This window comes from Molossus molossus, unplaced genomic scaffold, assembly GCF_014108415.1.
Source record: "Molossus molossus isolate mMolMol1 unplaced genomic scaffold, mMolMol1.p scaffold_m16_p_18, whole genome shotgun sequence".
Taxonomy (NCBI): Eukaryota; Metazoa; Chordata; class Mammalia; order Chiroptera; family Molossidae; genus Molossus; species Molossus molossus.
The window spans coordinates 62,506,726-62,529,526 of record NW_023425353.1 but is presented as its reverse complement, the minus strand read 5'-3'; the positions used below and the strand labels follow the sequence as shown (position 1 = coordinate 62,529,526).

General features: G+C 44.5%; 1 protein-coding gene across 3 annotated transcripts in view; it reads right to left on the bottom strand.

Annotated features, from left to right (window-relative positions):
• Positions 1–22,801, bottom strand: part of KLHL18 (kelch like family member 18) — a 49,395-nt gene that overhangs the window by 5,750 nt on the left and 20,844 nt on the right. For 2 of the 3 annotated variants that reach the window (XM_036266630.1, XM_036266632.1), the window contains 6 exons: positions 13,056–13,186; positions 10,476–10,616; positions 7,771–7,969; positions 4,597–4,757; positions 3,213–3,349; positions 1,464–1,701 (listed from right to left, as the gene is read on the bottom strand). In XM_036266630.1, coding sequence (XP_036122523.1) covers positions 1,464–1,701; positions 3,213–3,349; positions 4,597–4,757; positions 7,771–7,969; positions 10,476–10,616; positions 13,056–13,186 — 1,007 coding nt within the window. The remainder of the gene's footprint in view (positions 1–1,463; positions 1,702–3,212; positions 3,350–4,596; positions 4,758–7,770; positions 7,970–10,475; positions 10,617–13,055; positions 13,187–22,801) is intronic. The other variant, XM_036266631.1, reaches the window with a different exon arrangement.

Here is a 22,801-nt window from a genome sequence, read left to right as displayed (position 1 = left end):
GGCAAATATTTAGGTAGGCCCTTAAAGAGCAATTGGCCCAGTGGTTTTCAAACTGCCCCTTTCAAAAGAAATTTATGTAATTTTTTCCCCTAAAGTCGGGCAAAGGTTAAAGAAGCTCAATATGTAAAAGTGATAAACGAAGAGTGATTCTGGTTAAATGGGTAGAGGCCTTTCCCCTCCTCTGTCAGTCCTGGGAGAGAAACATCAAGGTTCCATTTGAAACCACCGTGGGCAGAAGAGTCAAGAACCTGTCCGATTCCACCCTCCCACTCCAAAGCTCCCACTGCCCAACCATGTAAATCAGTGGTTCTCAACCTGTGGGTCGCGACTCCTTTGGGGGTCGAACGACCCTTTCACAGGGGTCGCCTAAGACCATCGGAAAACACATATTTCCGATGGTCTTAGAAACCGAGACACGGCTTCTCTATCCATCTCCAGGCAGGTGCGCCCACACGCAGATATGCCCACATACAACATGAGGAACTGTATTAAAGGGTCACGGCATTAGGAAGGTTGAGAACCACTGATATAAATACTCCACACACATCTGACAGAAGAAAAGATGCCACCTGTCACTTTGGCACTAAAAAGGTTAAATGGGGCATTATTTGGCTGTCCTGTAATCCCACTTCTCATTCAGGAAATGTGAGCAGGCAAGCAGTGATGGAGGGGTGTGTTAAGAGATGTAAACTTGCCCTGGCCGGATGGTTCAGTTGACTAAAGTGTTGTCCCGTACACCAAAGCGTTGCAGGTTTGACTCCCGGTCAGGGCACATATCTAGATTGTGGGTTTGATCTCTGGTTGGGGCATGTATAGGAGGCAGCCAATCAATGTTTCCCTCTCACATCAATGTTGATATTTCTTTCTTTCCCTCTCTCTCTAAAAAATTAATAAACATTTTTTTAAAAAAGAAAATATTTATTAAAAAAAATAAAGAGACATATAAACTTGGTCCACCTCACCACACCTCTATGCTCATGCCCAGGGCATGGTCCTGAGGAGAGAACTTTGCTATGGTTCATATGCTCCCAGCTAGTGAAAGCACATGCCTGGCAGGGGTCCTGGGGGAAAGATTTCCTCTTATCACTCCTTATTCTTCCAGTTTCAACTTGAATTCCACCTCTTCCCTGAAATCTTTCAGACAGTCCAGTCTCTTTCCCTCATCGAACCTTCCATAATACAAATTTTCAAGCCTCATCTGGCATTTAAATAATAATACAACTTCCACACGTCTATCACTCGTCTATCACTCATCTCCCCGAGTTTCTCAAAGGACAAGGCAGGTATTTTACATTAAGCAGATGAGGGCTCGCTCCCATCTGGAGGAGCCAGCATGGCTGGCCTGGCTGCAGGAAACCCCCAGGCCAGAGCTCATATTTTATTATGTGCCCTTCCTGTCTAGCATGGTGCTCCCCAGATGCCCAGTGTGTATGCTCAGACTGCACAAATGGCTTCCAGAATACCTTCTCTTGCTGTTCATGCTCCCCACTCTGGTCCACGTGTCCGTCTCTGGGTTGTAGACCTCCACAGTGCTCAGCCGGAGCTGGCCGTCATAGCCCCCGATGGCATAGAGAAGCCCGTTCACTACAGCCACACCAACGCGGCTGCGGGCTGTTGTCATGGGATGGCACTTCTCCCAGCTATTGGCGATGGGGTCGAACACTTCCACCACATTCAGGGAATCACCTGCATAAAAATTTGCTACTCAAATTTAAACAAATGAGACCACTCGTTTAGATCACAGCTGTTGGGTACTGATTATATGGATGTTTAACTTGATTCTATCAGCTCTTCCCACAGGATTTCTCAAGCCAGAAGGGCCCACTAAGACATTTCAGCCATGAAAATCTCAAACTTAATTCTTGAAGGAAAATCAGAATCAGATGGGAGGCATTTACTTTCTAGAGGGGAATTTTAAGTTGCAATGAGGTACTCCACCTGCTTAAAGCCAAAGATGAAAGCAGATGGATACACTATTTCCCCAATGCAGGAGGCATACCCACAGGGAAGGTCGTGGGTTCCAATGCCTATTTCACTTGCTAGCCCTGACCCCGGGCAAGTTGCTTTGTATTCCTATCCTCTGATCTCATGGGTAAAATGAAGATAATCTCTATGGCAGAGTTGCTGTGAGGTTAAGTGATATAATATGTAAATCACCTTAGATAGTTCTAGAATACTAAGTGCTCAGTAAACAGTAGTCATGATTCCAACTACCCTTTTATCAGGTTTTTGTGAGGATCAAATAAATTAAATAAAACATTTCCCTTCCCTATTTTATTCTGCTCTGGGCACTTAGCACCTGCCATACTACAGGTTACTAAGGTTACTAGTTGAGGACTTAGAGGTCATAGACTAACTAGTCTCACCTCTCATTAACTTTCAACTGAAAATAAAACTGCCAGGACTGCCCACCAACTCCCCACCTCCCACAAACCTGGACTGACACTGTGAAAAGGCCTGGCCTCCACACCAGACATGACAACTCCCTGTGCCACCGTACTGCCAGGATTCTAGTGTCCATATTGCTCTCTTTACTAAATCTGTACTGCCCTGCACTGGTGCCTGGGCACAGGAGGGCAGGGGGCTCCATGAAGCTTCCTTGAAAACCTGACTGTATAACACAAGAGCTGCCAATAGCACCTGGATGGTAAAGTGTATGTGTATCACAGGAGCTAAGAGGTAAAGAGTAACAAGTGTTGTTGATAGTGGCAGACACTGTATATTTGGAGAATCATCCTTCTTATGGTGACATTCTTGCAATCTAACCCCGGGATCCATGTGACCAAATGTGATCAGCCTGGTAACAGAGTCGGGTCTCTAACTATATCCTATCCAGGGCTGAGCCCATCCCATAGCCAATGTGATATTAGGGAAAGAGTGCTGGCTCAGGAGTCAGGACCCAAGTTCTAGTCCTTGCTCTGCCAAAACCAACTTGTGTGAACATGGTGGAAGTTCTCTGGGCCTCAATTTCCCCATCTGTAGGGTAAGGGGGCTAGGCCTCAAAGATTTTAAAGGCCTCTTTAGTTCCAACATTCTGATTAAATGGTATTAATACCAGATATGCTCTAACTGCAGAACAACTAAATAAAATCGAGATGGGCAAGAGGTGGTGACACACAAGGAGAGGAACCAGAGATTCAGTCTAGGTTGTTTGGTGCTTCCTTATCCACAGAGTCCAAGACAGGGTCTGCAAAGGGGGAGTTGCAAGGTACCTGCTGAGTTGAGGCCTCCTACAGCATAGATAAGCCCAGCAATGGACGTGCAGCAGCGAGGGCGAGTTCGGAAAGGTGGCAGGTGGGGCCGGCGTTCTGGCATGAGGTGATAGTCCTTTGCTTCATCTACCAGGTCCCTGAAATAAAGTGCAAGATGCTAGGACAGGAGGTATCCTCCCAATATGGTCCACATTTGCATTTCCAAGCCTGGCTCCCCCACCTCCAACTGCAGGGGGAACCTGGGAAGAGAAACCTTCTGGGAAGGTTTGGTCTCAAAGAACCCAGCTGAATTCAGGAGAAACCATACACAACTATCAAGATGTGCTCAAAATTGGGGGAGCAAGACAACCTGAGCCCACGTTGGCTAATGTAATCAGAGCAAATATCTTCTAACAGGCACATACCTGGCAGGAGAAAAACAGGGTGGTGGCTAAAATAGCTGGCTTTGGGGAGGTTCTAAAAGCAGCCTGTTTCCTGTAACCACTCAGGCCCAGCTCTTCCTTTCCATCCTTCTGGCTCACACCCTGCAATTAATCACCTCTCACCTAGAATGCCAACTGCTGCTGTTGGATTTCCCTGCCTCCAGCCCCACCCTTCCATTCCATCATTCACAGTATAGTCCAAGCTGTTTTCCTAAGAACCTTTGATGGCTATCCACTGTGTACAGAATAAAGCTCAAACTCCTCAACAGCACCCTTGAAACTATGTATCACAGGGTCCGAGCTACCTCCAGGCACACCTCCACCCCTACCTGACACACATCTTCATTCTTTTTGCACCAAGCCACTGACTTCCTCCAGAACCAGCTGTGAATGACAGTATCTGAAGGAGGATAAGCATTTTTCTCTGCTGCTCTACTTTTATGATGACCCCCCAGTACTATCTTCTGAGCTGTTTGGCAGCTCTGCTGGCCATGTTGTCACTGACTTACTCTGGGTAAAAGTTTCATGTGCTGGTACACATGTCCCCCCTTGCCCATCACTGTAGATGCAGGCCCAAACCCATCCGAGAACAGAACACTGACTAACATTTACTGAAGAGGGTGAGGAGCCCCAGGAAGTCACCCCTAAGTCAGCTGGTGGTGTGGATAAGGTCAGGGTAGCCAATACACAGGTCTGTAGGTTCATAAATAGCTCAATGGATGGAGATGCTACAAAATCCTCAGATAACTTAACAGAGGAAGTCCTTCCGCCTTGGTACTCCCATACTGCACATTTCTCTCCCCAAGGTATGAGACTCAGGCTCTTCCAGGTTCTAGACAGAAGGCAGATCTATCCATGTGCTATGAGTTAAGACTGACCACTCCAAATCCCTCCTAAGTGGCCAAGTTCTCTTCTCTGCCTAGACCCTTGGCAGCATGCTGTGCAGTCCCACCCTTGCTCACCTGCATTTGTGGCAGCAACGCACCAAGTCATCCTGCTGCACTCGGTCTGACAGGAACTGGGGCCGGCAGAGGGGCAGACGGATATTGGACAGCAGCTCAGGCAGGCAGGGGCCCCTCTGCTCCCGGTCGTATCTGACCCACGCCAATGCGGCTTCAAAGACCTGCCAAGACAGAGAGGGGAAGCTTTGGCAGCAAATCCTCCCAGTCAGAGGCGCCATCCCTGAACACCCCAACCTAAGGCCTTCCACTCCCTCTACTGAGGCAGTTGCTGGGTCACTCAATCTTTCCTACTTGTCTCGTGAATCCAGTTTTCTTTCTACTTCCCCAGCTACCCCAGTTGATCCGATCCCTAAACGCAAGCTTAAGTTACTATAACATTTCTTGGCTTTCATCATGACTTCCTAAAAAAAACCTGTCAATGGTAACTTACTCCTTTCTCCATTGCAACAAAATCCCTGTTTAGCTTCTTTTTTACTGCTCCTGAATGGTATTCCTAAATTCCCTTCATCACCCTCCACCAGGCTGGCTGGTTGCCCTGTTCACACTGTTCCTTCGCCTAGAATTTCCCCTCATCTCCTCCTCTTCATCTAAACCCGTTCCCCTTCCTTTAATGTCTGGCTCAAGATCCACGTTCTCAAGAAACCTTCCTGCCATGGCCGGTATGGCTCAGCAGTAGAGAATCGGCCTGCGGACCAATGAGTCGTGGGTTCGATTCCAGTCAAGGGCATGCACCTCGGTTGCGGTTTGTCCCCAGCCCTGGTCAGGGTCGTGAGGGAGGCAACCAGTCGATGTGTCCCTCTCACGTCGATGTTTCTTTCTCCCTCCCTCCCACTCTGTCTGAAGATGTATGGAAAAATATCCTCGGGTGAAGAAAAGAAAGAAGCCTTTCCTAATGGTTCCAGCCACAGGTATATCTCTCATTGAAACCCTCGAGCCATTATAGATGTATCACTCCAATAAATGTGAGCAGCCCAGATCATATTTCTTGCTCTTGGGATGAGCGAGTGCCCACACTGCTGAGCTCAAGATCCACTTTCTACTGCTCACTAAGATTCAGAGGTGAAGGCTCTTTCGACATTAAGGAAAGGAGATGAGTTGGGACTAACGTCCCAACGGCTTGCCTCCTGGGGTCTGGGGCTCCTGCTGAAGCACAGGCCAGGACTGTTGACTTCAAATATCCCAAGCTGCTCTGCCGTAGACTGGTTAGACTTCCCAACTAACCGAATGGGCAGAGGCCTTGCCACAGTGGTGCTCCCAGTGCCTGCAGGGCCAGGTCCATATTTTTACCCCCCATTCCACACCCTTCATTGCCCAGCCTTGCCACCCTCTGCTCAAAGTAACATTTGCTCACCACTCTTATAAGATAACTTGTGCCCTGGCTGGTTTGGCTCAGCGGTTAGAGCGTCCACCTGCGGTCCGGAGAGATCCGGGTTCGGTTCCCGCTAAGGCCATGTACCTCAGTTGCAGTTTGTCCCCGGCCCTGGTTGGTCGTGCGGGTGGCAGCCACTCGATGTGTCCCTTTCACATCGATGTTTTCCTCTCTCTCTCTTCCTCTCTCTCCCTCCCACACTGTCTGTACAAAAAATGGAAAAATGTCCTCGGATGAGGATTAAAAAAAAATAAAATAAAATACAATTTAAGACAACTTGCACCACATCATCTTTGTTGAATAGAAAGGATAGCCCTTTGGTCCTCTCTGGCTACTGGCACCCTACACTCTCATTTAAGCTTTTCTTGACCAGCCCAAGATGTTTTCTTTGTCCTCTATGGCCACTCACACCTCACTTTGCCAATAGCTTCACCTCTTTCATTATGTTAAGTACACTAATACCTAACCACCACCTCCAATCCTTACAGCTTAGTAATGAATGTCAATTAGCCTTTGACATGGCTCTTTCTCCCCCAACCTCCCTCTCAAGTCTACCCCACCCCAGCCTATTTGCTCACCTCTCTCTCATACATGGTCTCCATGGATTATTATGAAGGTGCCCTCAATTCTCATGCTATGAACTTATCTCCCTTAATCACACTTACCTGGAAAAAAATCTCTACTCTGGTGAAATCCACCTCTTTAAGTTCCACTCACCCCCTACTCTGCACCTGCACCAGCATATAGGGCTGACAGAAAATGCACAGCAGAGCCAATTAGTTTGCTTTAAATTTGTTACTGCTAATCTCATCAGGCCCCACTTCCTCTCAGCCCTCTCCATTTCCCCAGCATCGTCCATTTCCTCTCCCCTTCTCCTAAAGGCTGAATTCATGCCTATTTATGTCTCCTCAAATTCCTAACACTCCTTCATCCTTACTCTCAGCTGAAACAGTCAGAAAAGACTGAGTAGAATCTACAAGCCTCTCCCTTCCCACCCTGCCCCTCCCCTGCATCTGGGAGTGCACCGAACGGCCTGCACTCCTATCAAATACACACCCCTTGGACCCGAGATACATCCCTTTTTACCCGCCCCAGGACATCTATCCAGCAATTACTCTCTCTTTTTTCCTACCATTTCTTCCTTCTCTTTTGGAAAATTCCCACCAGCAGTCAAATTACACTGTAATTTCTCTCATTTTAACAAAACAAACCCCTCTTGATTTCATGTCCCTCCCCCTCACCCTGCAACTGCCCCAAGGCTCTGCTCTCCTTTAGAAAAAAAACTCTTTCAAAAAGTTATCTATACGTATTTCTAGTTCACCACTGTGTTATTTCTAATAATACTAGAAATAACCCGAACATACAAAAATAAGGGAAGCAGAGTTGATAAAAAAAATGTAATATTTAGACACTAAAATGTATAAAGTTTTTGTGAAAAATGCTATGATATAATAAAACAAACCCATAATAAATAACTGCATATACATTATGGTCTTCATTTTGTTAAAAATATGAAAGAAAGTAAAGATTTGAAAAAGTAGCAGCCCCGCCCCACGGACCAGAGAGTCTCAGGTTCGATTCTGGTCAAGGGCATGTATATACCTCAGTTGCAGTTCGGTCCCTGGCCCTGATGGGGTCGTGCAGGAGGCAACCAATTGTGTCTCTCTCACATCGATGTCTCTCTCTCTCTCTTCCACTCTATCTGAAGATAAATGGAAAAATATCCTCAGGTGAGGATTAAAAAAAAAGAAAGAGTAATAGCCCTGATGTCATGGGCAGACTGCCTGCCACTGTGCCCTACAGACCTGCTCCTCAGTTTTGACATTCAGCTCATCCCGAGACACCAGCTCCAGCACATCCTCCAAGGGCAGGGCCAAGAATTCCTCCGACATGGACACCTCCACAAAGTGCTGGTGGACGAAGCTGTTGGCCGCATCATACAGCACAGCGCACATCATTGTCTCAGCAAACTGGCGCACACCCAGGCAATTTTTTGGGTGAAGCCTTTTATATAAGAAAAAAATGAAAAGAAAAAAAAAGTTTAGAAGAAGAAAGGTTATCTTTGATCATTCTCAGGTTGATTCTGGATAGAGCCATAGAAAAACAACAAAAACCCCCCTAAACTTTGTCCTCAACTTTGAAGAAACTCCCTGTGTGACATCAGTTGTGTCTCTTGGACTCAACTTGTAAAAGCATAAAATTAAGACAGATTATTCTCACAGGTTCTGCCTCTTGGGCCTGGTATTCTGTGCATCTATGTGGGATGTGCTCTCTGGGAAGCCCTGGGAAGTAGCTCTCACAAGAAGAGGAGGAAAAAGAACACATACTGGAAAACCTGTTTGTTTTCCTTTGGCTGCCCACATTCTTGGTTGAGCATCCACCTCTGGTCACCAGGAAGGCACCGAAAGTGTAGAATGAGAGCTTAAACTCCAAGGAGAGATAATGGGGACCCTTATACTTTTTCTATTTTTACACAGAAAGAGGCTCTATGGTTCTAATTGTTTCGACCTCCAGAGACAACATCTAGGCTGCTATCACTTATTTCACACCATCAGTGAGGCAAATACTTTGCCAGGCCTTTTATCTTTTATACATATTCTCAAGAATATTTAAAGTTTTTAAAAAATTAATTTTTAGAGAGAGAGGAAGAGAGAGGTAGAGAGAATCATCAATGTCAGAGTGAGACATCGATCAGCTGCCTTCTGCATACCCCCTATCAGAGATAGAGCCTGCAACCTGGGCATGAGCCCTGACCGGGAAATGAATCAGCAACCTTTCGGTGCACTGGATGGTGACCAACTAACTGAGCTACATTGGCCAGGGCTCTCCAGAATCTTTTTAACAACATTGCAAAGTAGTAATTGCTCTCATTTTTAGGTAGAAAACTGAGGCTCAGAGAAACTAAGAAGGCTATATCATTGGGGCATGATAAAGCGCACTGGTCTAAAAATATTTTTCTAAGCATCTTTTAAGTGACACCACTTTGTAACAGAGCCTGGAGCCAGTGTTGACAGTGATGACTTCCAAAGCCCCTAGGTGGAGCTGTTGCCCCCTGTGAGAGTGGCCAACTTAATCCTTTCCAGAGTGCCTACTTCATCATTCTCCAAGTTCTGTGGGAAGACAGAGATGAGTCTAGTCTGTGTCCTTAAGAAGCTTACAGATGAGTAGGAAAGACGGTATATGCCCCACACTCCCACATGCATCCCTCCAGCCTGCCCCAGAAGGCATCCCAGGGCAGGATCAAGCCAGGCTCTGAGACTACAGGGTCTCCATCTGCAAAACCTGGAACACGACCACCTACCTCATGATGAACCCACTCACCCCACACCCAGGCGAGCAACCCCTGTGTGTTAAGCATCATTACCATAGTTACTAAGACTAGCTGCACACAGAGCAGTGCTCAGTGATGTCCGTGAGCACCATATGGGCAGCATATGGATAGCAGGCAGCATCCACAGAGCTGCTAAGTGAATTGGACTGGTAGAGTGGGAGAGGGAGAGGTCAGCTGTAAGAGGGGATGAGGTTCAGAATGGCAGGTCTGAAGTGGGAGGAATGCTGGTCTTCAGACCAGAGACCTGGTGGTCAGAGTACTCAAGTGGAGACCAGGCAGAGAAATGAGTACTCGCTGTTCTGATTTCTCCCTGCCTGTGTATAGCCCAGCACCAATCCTCATGTCCAAGCCTCTAGTGGTTAAAAGGCAGCTTTTACCTTATAGCCTGACTCTTGAAGGGGAGGAGGAGGAGACTTCTTATCTGCTCAGTCATCAAAAGGTGCTGGGCATAGGTCGGGGTAAATCCATGGTCCTTACCCTAAAAGAGCATATAATGACTGTTCCTAGGGGACTCAGGGGGACAGAGAATTCCAGGAGGTGAGATTTAGGTGGGTTCTTAAAGAGCTGAAGGGAGCCCGGCTGGTGTGGCTCAGCAGTTGAGCATTGACCCATACACCAAGAGGTCACCGGTTCAATTCCCAGTCAGGGCACATGCCTAGGTTGTGGGCCCAGTCCCCAGTGGGGGGCATGCAGAAGGCAGCCAATCAATGTTCACTCTCATTGACGTTTCTCTCTCCCCCTTTTTCCTTCCTCTCTTTCCAAAATCAATTAAAAAAAAAAAATTAAGAGTTGAAAGGAAAAACAAACCAAGAAATTCAAGGAGGAGGAAGGATCTAAACCAAAAAAAAGGATGTCTGTGAAAAAGTTAGGGAGCACAGAATAAATCAGTTTATGGAGACCAGCCAGCTAAATTAGCAGCTGGTCAGATTGGAGAGAGAGGACCAGAAGAAGAGGTACAAGTCAGGCAGGGCTTCATAAATCTTGTTCCTTAGGTTCAACCCAAAGAACTGGGCACTGCCTGATACTGATTTCAAGAAAGGTCATTTGTGCTGAGTATCTTCCCAGCATACTCCTTTCTCTACATTCTATGTGCCCCCAAAGACTCAGCAAACTGGCAGGGGTTCCAGAGATTAAATAGTCATGCTCCCACCACAGGCCAAGCCCACCACATCACCTCACCGTTCTCGGAGGAATGTGCAGCAGGCATCTTTGATGCTCTGCAGCTGCAGAAAGCTCGCCCCCATCAGCAATGACTGGACATTTTGCTGGTCAATGGCAAGGTGGCCATTGTAGGCAAAGTTGATGAGAGCCTCCAAGGCGCTACAGGAGAGAGGAAAGATGAAAGATGCTCTTTAGAGATGGGTCTTGACCCACAAAAGACTTGGCCCTAAGTAAGCTGACATTACTACCTGGGAAATGGATGGGCCCCACTCTAAAATCTGTTTCATCCATGCCTTTTGAGAACCTATTTGAATGGAATAATTACTTCACCATAGCCAGACTTGTTCTACTTCTTATCTTTATTGCCCAAATAATTTTGTAACAGAAAATTCTAAAAAGAGAAAGCAACTACCCACAGTATCACTACTGAATGAGTCAATCAATGGTGGTCATTCTAGGTTCATTTTCAGACCCTATTTGACTCCATGCATAAACTGTAGAAATATAATACTTATGAGGCCCTTTACCATGCTGCTATACTGCCTTCATGTTTATTGTTTTTAGTGGCTGCTATACAGTAAATATGCTCATTTCCTTAATTGGTAGGCATAATAGCTAGTTCTACCTTAATGCCATTATAAGTAATGGTTTTGGATTATCAGTTCTTTGGGATAAATTTCCAGAAGGAGATTTCCAACATGTTTTCTCCCTTCCAATTCACATTGAGAATGAAATCCAAATTCTGTCTATAGGACCATATGTGGTCTGGCTCCTCTCCATCTCTGACCTTATCACCTTCCACTCTGTTTCCCCTCACTCTATTCCAACATGCTGAACACACTCTCACCTCAGGGCCTTTGTACTGGCTGCTCCCTCTGTTTGGAGGGCTCTTCCCCCAGATGGCTCACTCCCTCACTTCAATTAAGGTCTTGGCTCAAATGTCACCTCATCACAGAGGCCTTCCCTGATCACCCTGAAATAGCACAGACCCCACCATTATTTGCTAACCTTTATTATGCTTTCCTTTTTGAAATCATTTTCACTTTCTAGCCATACCACGTGTGTATCCTATTTATGACCAGATCCCCACTACTAGAAAGTTAGCACAACAGAGGTGCTTTCTGCTTTATACCTCAGTGCAGCCTCAGCACCCATCACAGGTGCTCGGTCTGCCTCTGTTAAAGGAAGCACCTGGACTGGGCATGGTGATTAGTATGCTCCTTCAGACACCAACTCCGGAGAAGAGAGTGTACAACTAACTGCCCTTGAGACCCACTTCTGTGTCTTTCCTAACCACTACCTAGCCTGAGACTTCTGCCTTGCTGTGGGCTGTATAAATCCTCTCCATGTACTGAGGCCGATCACCTTCAAACATCCAGGGGGTACTGCAGTTTCCAAACTCCTTTCACCTGAGTTTTCACCACTGTGAGATTAGGCAACGAGTGACAGGTTACTGGCTAGTGTTTTAGTCACTGGTTTGTTTATTGTCTCTCCCCCACAAGAATGTCATTGCCCTGTGTCACCTTATGTGTCATGTTTGCAGTTCATTCCTAGACCCCAGAACAATGCCCAGCACATAGTAGGTGTGTAGGGAATCCCTGGATACAGTCTAGGTTATAAACATACAGCTGCAGTTCATAGATTTGCAGCAAAACCTTTTAAGTGATATAAACATGCCTTTTTCCTTTCAAGGTCCAAAAAGGCATACTATGGAATATGTTTATATAAAGTCTTTAGACAGAAGTCAGGAAGGTATTTCCATGAAGAGAATCTAGTACTATGCAACTCTAAATATAAGGACAACTTAAAATAAGTGCCTAAATGATGTGATTTCAGGGGTTATGACACTGCCGCCTGTCCCTAAAATTACTCTTGGGAAGAATTTTTCAACCATGGCACTATCAACATTTGAAGCCAATACTATTTTTTTTTATGAAGGGCTGTCTTGGTTGAAAGATGTTTAGACGGGATCATCTTTGAGCCTGACCTCCTTGGGCTTCAATATTCTTATCCATCAAATAACCACAATTTCTGCTACATTCTAGACTAGTGTTGCCCCATATAATAGCATTAGCTACAGGTAGGTATTTAAAATTACATTGAAATTAAATGCAATTTAAAATTCAGTTCCTCAGTCCCACTAGTCACATTTCAAGTGCTCATGGGTACATGTGACTAGTGGCTACCATTCTGGAGAGGACAAATAGAACATTTCCATCACTACAGAAAGTTCTAATGGACAACATTGCTCTAGACTAATGAGGAGACACTTATTTGAAGAAAAATTTTGCCAGGCTAGGAAAAGAAAGTGCAGAGAATCATATACCACCACCTTTGTACCTGCCCTAGCTAAAAAACATATCTTGGACTCTAGTTTCTATTAAATGTATACTCTAAAAGCATAAAGACACATCAAAACTCTTCATTTTAACCCTGTCTCAGGCCACCAGCTGATTCTGACTTTGTTTACTAATCACTATGTGCATGGACCTGTGCTATAGATACTGTGTCCTGCTGTGGGCCCCTAAGTGGCATTAGGCACAAGGCAGAAACTGCACCTGGAAGCAGCCTGTGAAACCTAATGGAGGAGTTTGGTACCTTGGGTCCATTCCTTGCATTACAATCTCATCCTGCTTGCACTCCATCATGTCATTTGTAAACATCGCGTGGAAATACGGGATGGAGGCTGCTAAGACGATCCGGTGAGCACTGAATTTGTGGTCCCCAATCTGTGGGCAAAGTAAAATACAAAGAGAGATATTAAGGAATGGAAATACAAAGACCCAATCTGTCCTCTCCACAGGATAATCCACCCCTCCCTGGAATGGCACCACATTCTGTTACATGACAGACGCTTATCAGGAAGACCCTCAACTATTTTCAATTCAGTTACAGTAGAAAGTAAACGAGACATTTTAAAATGGTTAAAAAATGTAGGCCTGGCCCTGGCCGGTTTGGCTCAGCAGTTAGAGCATTGGCCTGCGGTCCAGAGAGACCCGGGTTCGGTTCCCGCTAAGGGCGCGTACCTCGGTTGCAGTTTGTCCCCGGCCCTGGTTGGCCGTGCAGGTGGCAGCCACTCGATGCATCCCTTTCACGTTGATGTTTCTCTCTCTCTCTCTCTCTCTCTCTCTCTGTCTTCCTCTCTCTCTCCCTCCCACTCTATCTGAACAAAAAATGGAAAAAAATGTCCTCAGGTGAGGATAAAAAAAAAAAAAGTAAGTCTGAGTGCTCTAAGTAGTAGTTTTACTTATATGGCTGTCCTCACTGCACCCCTCCGGACTCCTTCATCAACTCCAAGACCTGATTTCTCTAACACTTAATCCTGATCCCAGTTTTATTAGAAGGCAGATAAAACAGACAAACTGGCCAAGAACCTTGAAGCCCTAACAGTAGGTTCCTCAAGAACAGTAAATACATAGTGACAGGAAATGATGAGAAGAAACGAGACCAAACTTGAATGGGGGTTGGGGGGGGGTGCATGTGGGGATCAACGACAGAGCAGGCATAGTGGACACAAAAGTTGGGGATAGGGAGGTCCTTAGGTACCAACCAGGCTGTAGTACAGCACAAGGAGCCCAGAGTTCCTCTTAGGAAAATGACCCTGGCAGCAGCCAGTCAGAGGCCTGGCTGGTGCTCTGTGTGGTCCCCAGGGCTCAGACTCACAGCTCTCACGACGACAGAGGCAACCTCCAATTTGTATCAAACCCTCACCAACACATTGTTAGCCTAGGGAGTTCTATAAAATGCCTTCCAACTATCTGCCAAATGGATATTCCCTTGATAAACTTTGCCATTTATAGCTCCAAGCTGCATGAACATTTCTACTTAAGAACTGTCTACTCTTCAGAAAGAGCAAGTCTTTTTTCCCCTTCACCAAGTTTCACATTAATGAAATGCATCTATCTCACTGCTTGATGCTCACCTCATCTCTGTGTCACTTTATTCAAGGATTCTAGCTCAGGTTCTGCCACTATGTCCTCTTTTTCACTGACCTTTAGGTTTATTATCCATGAACCATCCCTCATGATCACATACACAATCTTTCAAATAACAAAGAATCCTTATCAGATTCAGATTCTGTGAGCATCTCATATAATCCACGTGTTCCTCTACTACTGGTGTTGGGGACACTAAATGACTGCGTGCTTTGGGTTTTTTTTCATAATTAAAAAAAAAAATCACAGTAATACATACAAATATTTCTTAAAGTTGCTCTACAAGGCTAATAATGAAAACCATCAGTTTCTGGTTCCCTGTTTCCCGCTCCCAGGGGCAACCTCTTTCTTCTGCTATGTATTTCTACCTTTCTAAGTAATATGCCTATAACATTACTTCTTGAATTTTCTTTTTTTTTTATCCTCACCTGAGGACATCTTTCCATTTTTTTGTACAGATAGAGTGGGAGGGAGAGAGAGAGAGAGGGAAACATCGATGTGAAAGGGACACATGGAGTGGCTGCCACCCGCACGACCAACCAGGGTCGGGGACAAACTGCAACCGAGGTACGCGCCCTTAGCGGGAACCAAACCAGGGTCTCTCCGGACCGCAGGCGGATGCTCCAACCGCTGAGCCAAACCGGCCAGGGCTTGAATTTTCACTTTTAGTTATTACTTGTGGTATCTGGTCTCCAAAGAACCCCCAACAATCCCTGCCTCCTGGTATTCACACTCTAGTGTGGTTCTCTCCCACAATATCTCCGGGTTGGTCTGTGTGACTGGGAATATAGCAATGATGGCAAGTCACATTCAAGGCTGGGTCTTAAAAGGCACTGCGAAATCCTCTTAGGGTCTCTCCTAGATCAACTGCTCCGGGCAAGCCAGGTAACACCTTCCTGAGAAGAGGACCGTATGAAGAGCCCTGGATGAGCTCAGCCCCGGTCAAGCCTTCACATGACAGCAACCCTGGACTGCAACTGCGAGTGATTTCTAAGCTGTTTCTGAATTCCTGACCCACAGAAACTGAGGTAAAAATAAATATTTGCTATTTTAAGTCACTAGCTTTGGGGTAATTTGTTATGCAGCAAAAAGTAAATAACTATTACATTATTTATTTAGTTCCTTTTTCTTTTTTTTTTAATCCTCACCCGAGGACGTTTTGCATTCATCTTCAGACACAGTGGGAAGGAGAGAAGGGGGAAGAGAGAGAGAGAAACATCGACGTGAGAGAGACACATCGAATGGTTGCCACCCACACAACTCCAACCGAGGCCGGGGACAAACTGCAACTGAGGTAAGTGCCCTTAGCAGGAACTGAACCTGGGACTCTCTGGTACGTGGGCTGACGCTCTAACCGCAGAGCCAAACCGGCCAGGGCTCTGTTTAGTTCTTATAGTGGAAGGTTAAGATGTTGTTCTGATACTCTCTTCATACTACTCCACTTTATCTTTCAATATAATTATGTCAAATTTTGGTTAAATATTAAGAGTTACATTATTAGGTTTACATAAATATTATTTGTAGTCAAGCCATGATGTATGTACTATGAGGACATTTAATTTTTTGTATAATTATTTATTGTCCCTGGAGAAAATAAAAAAGTATAAAACTCCCTTTATTTTTTATTTATTTATTTATTTATTTATCCTCACCTGAGGACATTTTTGCATTTATCTTGATAGAGCAGAAGGGAGAGAGGGAAGAAGAAAGAGAGAAAGATCTACGTGAGGGAGACACATTGAATGGTTGCCACTCACGCGACCCCAACTGTGGCTGGGGACAAACTGCAACTGATGTACGTGCCTTTAGCGGGAAATGAACCCGGGCCTCTCTGGTCCGCAGGCTGACGCTCTAACTGCTGAGCCAAACTGGCCAGGGCTAAAACTCCCTTTAATATGTTTAATTAGGTATCCTATTTGTCTTCAGAAATGCTATTGGAGCTCTGTCCTTCTGGGAATTCCTTTCACCTTACCTATACTGGAACCCGTTTCCCAGATCCCATTTGTTCCCTTCCTTATTTATTCCCTTGTCCTGGTCAGCAGTGTCTTTTGGTAGAATGTTCTAAGAAAGGGTATACTATAAACTGTTTTGACTCACAGTTCTTCTGAAACCAAATGTGTGGGTATTTTTCTCACACAAACTAATTCTCAAACTCTCCAGACACTAATGGTGTCCTACAATTTAATTAAAATCTGACACTATCTATCTAGTATTAGCCTAGATCCCAAGGTTAAGGGCTCTGGTCCCACAAGACTGCCCCTACTTCAGATTGCAAGTCTGCGCCACACATACTTCTGACCATAAAATCGGTGGGGGGGTCACCCACAATCCACACCTCAGGTTTGATCATTTGTTAGAATGGCTTACAGAACTCAGGGAAACAGTTTACTATTGCTGGTTTATTTTAAAGGGTACTACTATAAAGGATACAAAAGAACAGCCAGATGAAGAGGTACATAGGGCGAGGTCTAGAATAGTCCCATGCACAGGAGCTTGTGTTCCCGTGGAACTGGAATGCACCACTCTCCCCGCATGTGGACATGTTCATCAACCTGGAAGCTCTCTGAACCCCACTGTTTAGAAGGTTTATAAAGATTCCACTGTGTAGGCATGAATAATAAAATCATTGGTCATTGGTGATTAGCTCAATCTCTAGCTCCCCCCAGTCCCCAGAGGAAGAGGGGTTAGACTAAAAGTCCCAACCCTCTAATCACATGGTTGGTTCCTCTGCCAACAAGCCCCGACTCATCCAGAAGCATCTAAGTGCCCAGAGTTGCCTCATTAACATAAACTCAGATATGGTTAACTGTTCCCCTCATCCTATCACTCAGAAAATTCCAAGGGTTTTAGAAGTTCTTGTGTCAGGAACTAGAAACAAAAACCAAATATTATAACAAAAGATGCTCTTATCGCCCCTACAACTCAAGAAATTACAAGTTTTAGGAGCTCTGTGCCAGTAACTGGGGACAAAAACCAAATATATATTTATATCACAATATCATAGGACATATGCTCAATGTGCCTGAAAATGTCTTTATCATCCTTAAACTCAAGTGACAGTTTAGCAGTCTATAGAATTCTAAGTTAGGAATAAATATTTTTTATTTGAGGGTACTGTTCCATTGTCTTCCTGTTGCTCTTGAGAAATATAATGCCATTTTGAACACTAAATACGTGACTGTTCTTTTTAGAAACTTTTAGGACCTTCTGTTTATTCGCAGAGTTCTGAAATCTCCCAAGGGCTATACCTTGGTATTGCTTTTCTTTTATTTATTGTAAGGTATCAATCTATAGACATTATTATAGTTCTGAAAATACCTTTTCATACCATTTATTTGATCATTTCTTCCTCTCTAATACATATTTTTTCTCTTCCAAAATTCCCTTTAGATAGGTATTGGACCTCTTGGGACAATCCTCTTTTTTTTTTTTTTTTTTAATTGGTTCTCCCCTATTTTTCTTTTTCATTTGGTCTATGTTCCAGGAATCTTCTTCAACTTTGTCTTCCAATATGTCTTTATTGTAGCTTTGGCTATCATCTTTAAAACAAATTTTTTTTCCATTATTGATTTTAGAGAGAGAGGAAGGGAGAGGTAGAGAGAGAGAAATATTGATGAGAGAGAACATCAACTGGCCTCCTCCTGCATGCCCCCCACTGAGGATCAGGCCCACAACCTGGGCATGTGCCTGACTGGGAATAAACCAGCAACCTCTTGGTGCATGGGTTGATGCTCAACCTCTGAGCCACACAGGCTGGGCTCATATTTTAAAATATTTTCTTATTTTCTGAAGGTTTCTTTTTCTTTTTAATCCTCACCCAAGGACATTTTTCATTTTTTGTTCAGATAGAGCGGGAGGGAAGGAGAGGAAGAGAGAGAGAGAGACATCGACATGAAAGGAATACATCGAGTGGCTGCCACCCACACGACCCAACCAGGGCCGGAGACAAACTGCAACTGAGGTACGCGCCCTTAGCGAGAACTGAATCCAGGTCTCTCTGGACTGGAGGCCGATGCTCTAACTGCTGAGCCAAACTGGCCAGGGCGATTTCTTTTTCTTTTTAAATAAAATCTTGTTCATATTTCATGAATGCAATATTTTCTCTAAGCTCTCTTAAGATATTATAGTTAAATTATCTTGTCCTGCCCTGGCCAGTTTGGTTCAGCAGTTAGAGCATCGGCCTGTGGTCCTGAGAGACCCGGGTTTGGTTCCCGCTAAGGGCACGTACCTCGGTTGCAGTTTGTCCCCGGCCCTGGTCGGTTGTGCGGGTGGCAGCCACTCGATGTGTCCCTTTCACATCGATGTTTCTCTCTCTCTCTGTTTCTCTCTCTCCCTCCCACTCTACCTGAACAAAAAATGGAAAAATGTCCTCGGGTGAGGATAAAAAAAAAAAAAAAAATTATCTTGTCCTCCTCCCTGCTTTTACTGTTTCTTCAGAGTTCTTTTCTCCCCCCTTGGTTTTGGTCTCTGTCTTTTATGTTAGAGGCTTTCCTTAAATGTCTCGTGATGTTTTAGTTATCTGCTATACTTTAGAAGCTGTTTGAAAGCTGTGGGGAGGGGGGGGGGCTAGGCTTGTCAACTTGTGGACTTCACATTAGGGTGATCAGGCAAGAATCTGCCATTTTTATTGAGAACTCCTAGAAGTAGTAGATTCTTTAGAATGTTCTCTCTGGGGCTAATTTTATCAGAGAGTTATCTTCCGGTCTCTTGCAAGGGAGTGACTACATGTAGATATTCTGGGAACTGGGTGAGAGAGGGAAATGGTCCTACCATTCACTATTTAGAACTTTTCCTTTAAGGCTTTATTTTCAGTTTTGCTCCAAATTCTATTCTTCTATGATTCGTGTGCCTCTGTTTCAATTTCTAAGACTAAAATCCCTGTTTCCTGAGAGTGTGGGGGAGGGATTGTAGATATCTAATTGCTTTTCACACAGACTTTCAACTAATCTTCCTGTTTTCAGTATTTGGTTTCTTCAATTCTGGAGCTATTCCAGGATTCCACATTACAAACCCCCTTTCTTCGTAGTTTCTCCCCGAGCAGGCACTTTCAGTTCCTCTGGCCCACTAAATTCATCACACATTCCACTGATTGCTCATTTGCTGATATCTTTTCTCCCCCACACTATCATTTTAATGGGATTACAGGAGGGAATAGATGTTAGAGTGTGTGTTCAATTTGCTGTATTCAACTGCTATGCATTTATTTTTCATCTAGAAAGTAGAAAAAAAAATACAAAAGGACAAGCTGTATGTGCTGTAATGAACTGGGTGACCTGATTTCCAAAAAAGCTTAGCTAAAAGGAAGACAGGCCTAACTTGGGATGTGGTAGCCAGATTACATCTGAATTCTGTGTTCAGTTAAGGGGAACAACACATTTGTTTTTATCTAGAAAGAGGGAGACCAAGATGGGAGAGGGAAAGCTATTCCTCTTATGAGGAACAGCTAAAGGATAGTTAGTTTGGAAAAGATACTTTAGCGGGGAATACAACAGTTGTCTCGAATCCCAGCAGGCCTAGTGCATGGATGAGGGTAGATCTAGAAGTTACAGGAAAGCAGATTTTAGTTTAAAGAATGAGAGTCCTTCACTGGTTCTAAGACTATTAAGGGATCTTTCAATCCTACAATCCTGAAATCCTATATATTTTTAAAAAGTGGTTTTTTTTTTAGTTATTGATTTTAGACAGAGAGAGGAAGGGAGAGGGAGAGAGAGATAAAAACATCAACGAGAGAGAATATCGATTGGCCGCCTCCGGCATGCCCGCCACTGGGTACTGGGCCCACAACCTGGGCATGTGCCCTGACCAGGAATCGAACCGGTGACCTCTTGGTGCAAGGGTTGATGCTCAACCACTGAGCCACACTGGCTGGGCAGGAATCCTGTATTTTTGTGAAAAGCTTTAAAAACACCAAATGGCCCTGGCCAGTATGGCTCAGTTGGTTGGGCCTCATCCTATACACTGAAGGGTTGCTGGTTCGATTCCTGGTCAGGGCACATGACTAGGGTTTTGGGTTCTGTCCTTGGTAGGAGGCATGCAGGAGGCAGCCAACAGATGTTTCCCTCTCACACAATGATGTTGCACTCTCTCTCTTTCCCTCCCTCTTCTGTTCTCTCTAAAAATCAATAAAACTTCTTTAAAAAAAAATTAAAAAAACACCAAGTACTCTCATTTGTTTTTTTTTAAATATGTTTTTATTGACTTTTTAGAGAGAGAGGAAGGGAGAGAGAGATAGAAATATTGATGTGAGAGAGAAACATGGATTGTCTGCCTCTTGGACACCTCCTACTGGAGATCAAGCCTGCAACCAGGGCATGTACCCCGACTGGGAATGGAACCAGGACCTCTCAGTCCATGGGACTGTGCTCAATCCACCAAGCCACACCAGCTGGGCCAAATACTCTCATTTGTAATATCAGTTTTTAAAATATCACTTAATAAAAATGAGCCAATCATTTACTGCGCTCCTTTTGCTAAGTACCCATTATACATATTTTTTAACTTTAGTCCTCTGCATTAAGTAGCTATTGTGAATTCTATTTTATAGATGAATAAACCAAGATTTAGAAGTTAGGTAACTTACCCAAAAGTTAAACAGCTATTATGTAGGGGGCGGGGATTATGCTTGAGTTGTTTACTGGTTAAGTTTGATAGGGATTCAGTAAATAACACCCCTTCTCTCAGCTCAAGTTCTCAACCAATTGAGAAATTTTTAAAATTAAAAATAAAAAACCTACACACATGACAGAATTATAGCACATTAAATACACAAGAGAATACAAGTAAAACTGGGAAAATCTGAATAAGAGTGGTAGATTATATCAATGTAATTATCCTAGCTGTTATAGAGTACCCTAGTTCTGCAACATATTACCACTGCGGAAACCAAACCAACAGGAACAGAGGGTTCATAACTGCAGGGGAATCTACAGTTATTTCAAAATCAAATGTTTAATTTTTTAAAAAGTTACAAAGCAAATGGGAAATAAAAATATTTTTTTATTACTGATAAATCTAATATTGTAAACTATGTCTTTTTTTTTTTTCCTCATCCGAGGATATTTTTCCACTTTTTGTTCAGACAGAGTGGGAGAGAGAGAGAGGGAGAGAGAGACAGAGAAACATCGACGTGAAAGGGACACATCGAGTGGCTACCACCCTCACGACCAACCAGGGCCAGGGACAAACTGCAACCGAGGCACGCGCCCTTAGCAGGAACCGAACCCGGGTTTCTCTGGACCGCAGGCCGATGCTCTAACCACTGAGACCCGGGTTCGGTTCCTGCTAAGGGCATGTACCTTGGTTGCAGTTTGTCCCAGGCCCTGGTTGGGTTGTGCAGGTGGCAGCTACTCGATGTGTCCCTTTCACGTCGATGTCTCTCTCTCTCTCTCTCTCTCTCTCTCTCTCTCTCTCTCCCCTTCCCACTCTATCTGAACAAAAAATGGAAAAATGTCCTTGGGTGAGGATAAAAAAAAAAAAAGAAGTAGATGAATAAGTCTAGAACACAGAGATGAGTCTAAGCTCAACCAACACTTCTGTGAGTCATCACAGTAGAGATAAGGAAGAGATCACTAAAGGACAGCTCAGAGTGCAAAGAAGGTAAAAGACAGCTTTGAGGAAGTCCAACATTTAAAGAACCTAGTAGGGGATGAGTCTGCAAAGGAGACAGAGAAGGAAGAGAGGACCTAAGAAGAGAAGCAGGGAGATAAATGGCTGGAGGTAGAAAGAGGGCAAGAGCAGTGCGGGTACACACTGCCACCAGACAGGCAGGGTGGCATGACCTCTAAAGTCCAAGGCCCGAACTGGCTATATTATCTCAGACGGCCTTCCCAACTTGTAAAATCAGGTCATTCCCATTCATCTGATTTCTCAAGTGTTTTGAAGATCAAACATAAAGGTATAGGAGAATGGTTGATATGAACATTATTTGACCAAATCACCAGGGTCACTCCAAATTCCTGAAGTTTCAATGGGAAAAAAGTGTTGTCCTGTGCAGCCCAAGCTGATGTTGCCACTTGTGGGTCTTGTTTGGAGGGATGGATCTGTGATTTATCCCAGCTTGGCCACCAATGGGATATAACTCAAGAGCACATTCACACACCTGACAGAGGCGCTCTGTAATGGGGAACAGAAGAATAAATAAATGACTGCATGAATGGGCTTTGGAGCAGATAGGAGTCTTTAGCTTTTTCTGAGAGGGGCCTCAGAATGGCCTCATTACATTAAATGAGTGATATATACTACATGTGAAAACACCTAGCACAGTATCAGGCACTTAGCAGAGATTTCACAAATTTTATTATGCTCTGACCTGTGTTGCTCAGTTGGTTGGAGCACCATCCCAAAAACCAAAAGGCTGCGGATTTGATTCCCAGTCAAGGCATATACCTAGGTTGTAGGTTTGGTCCCCAG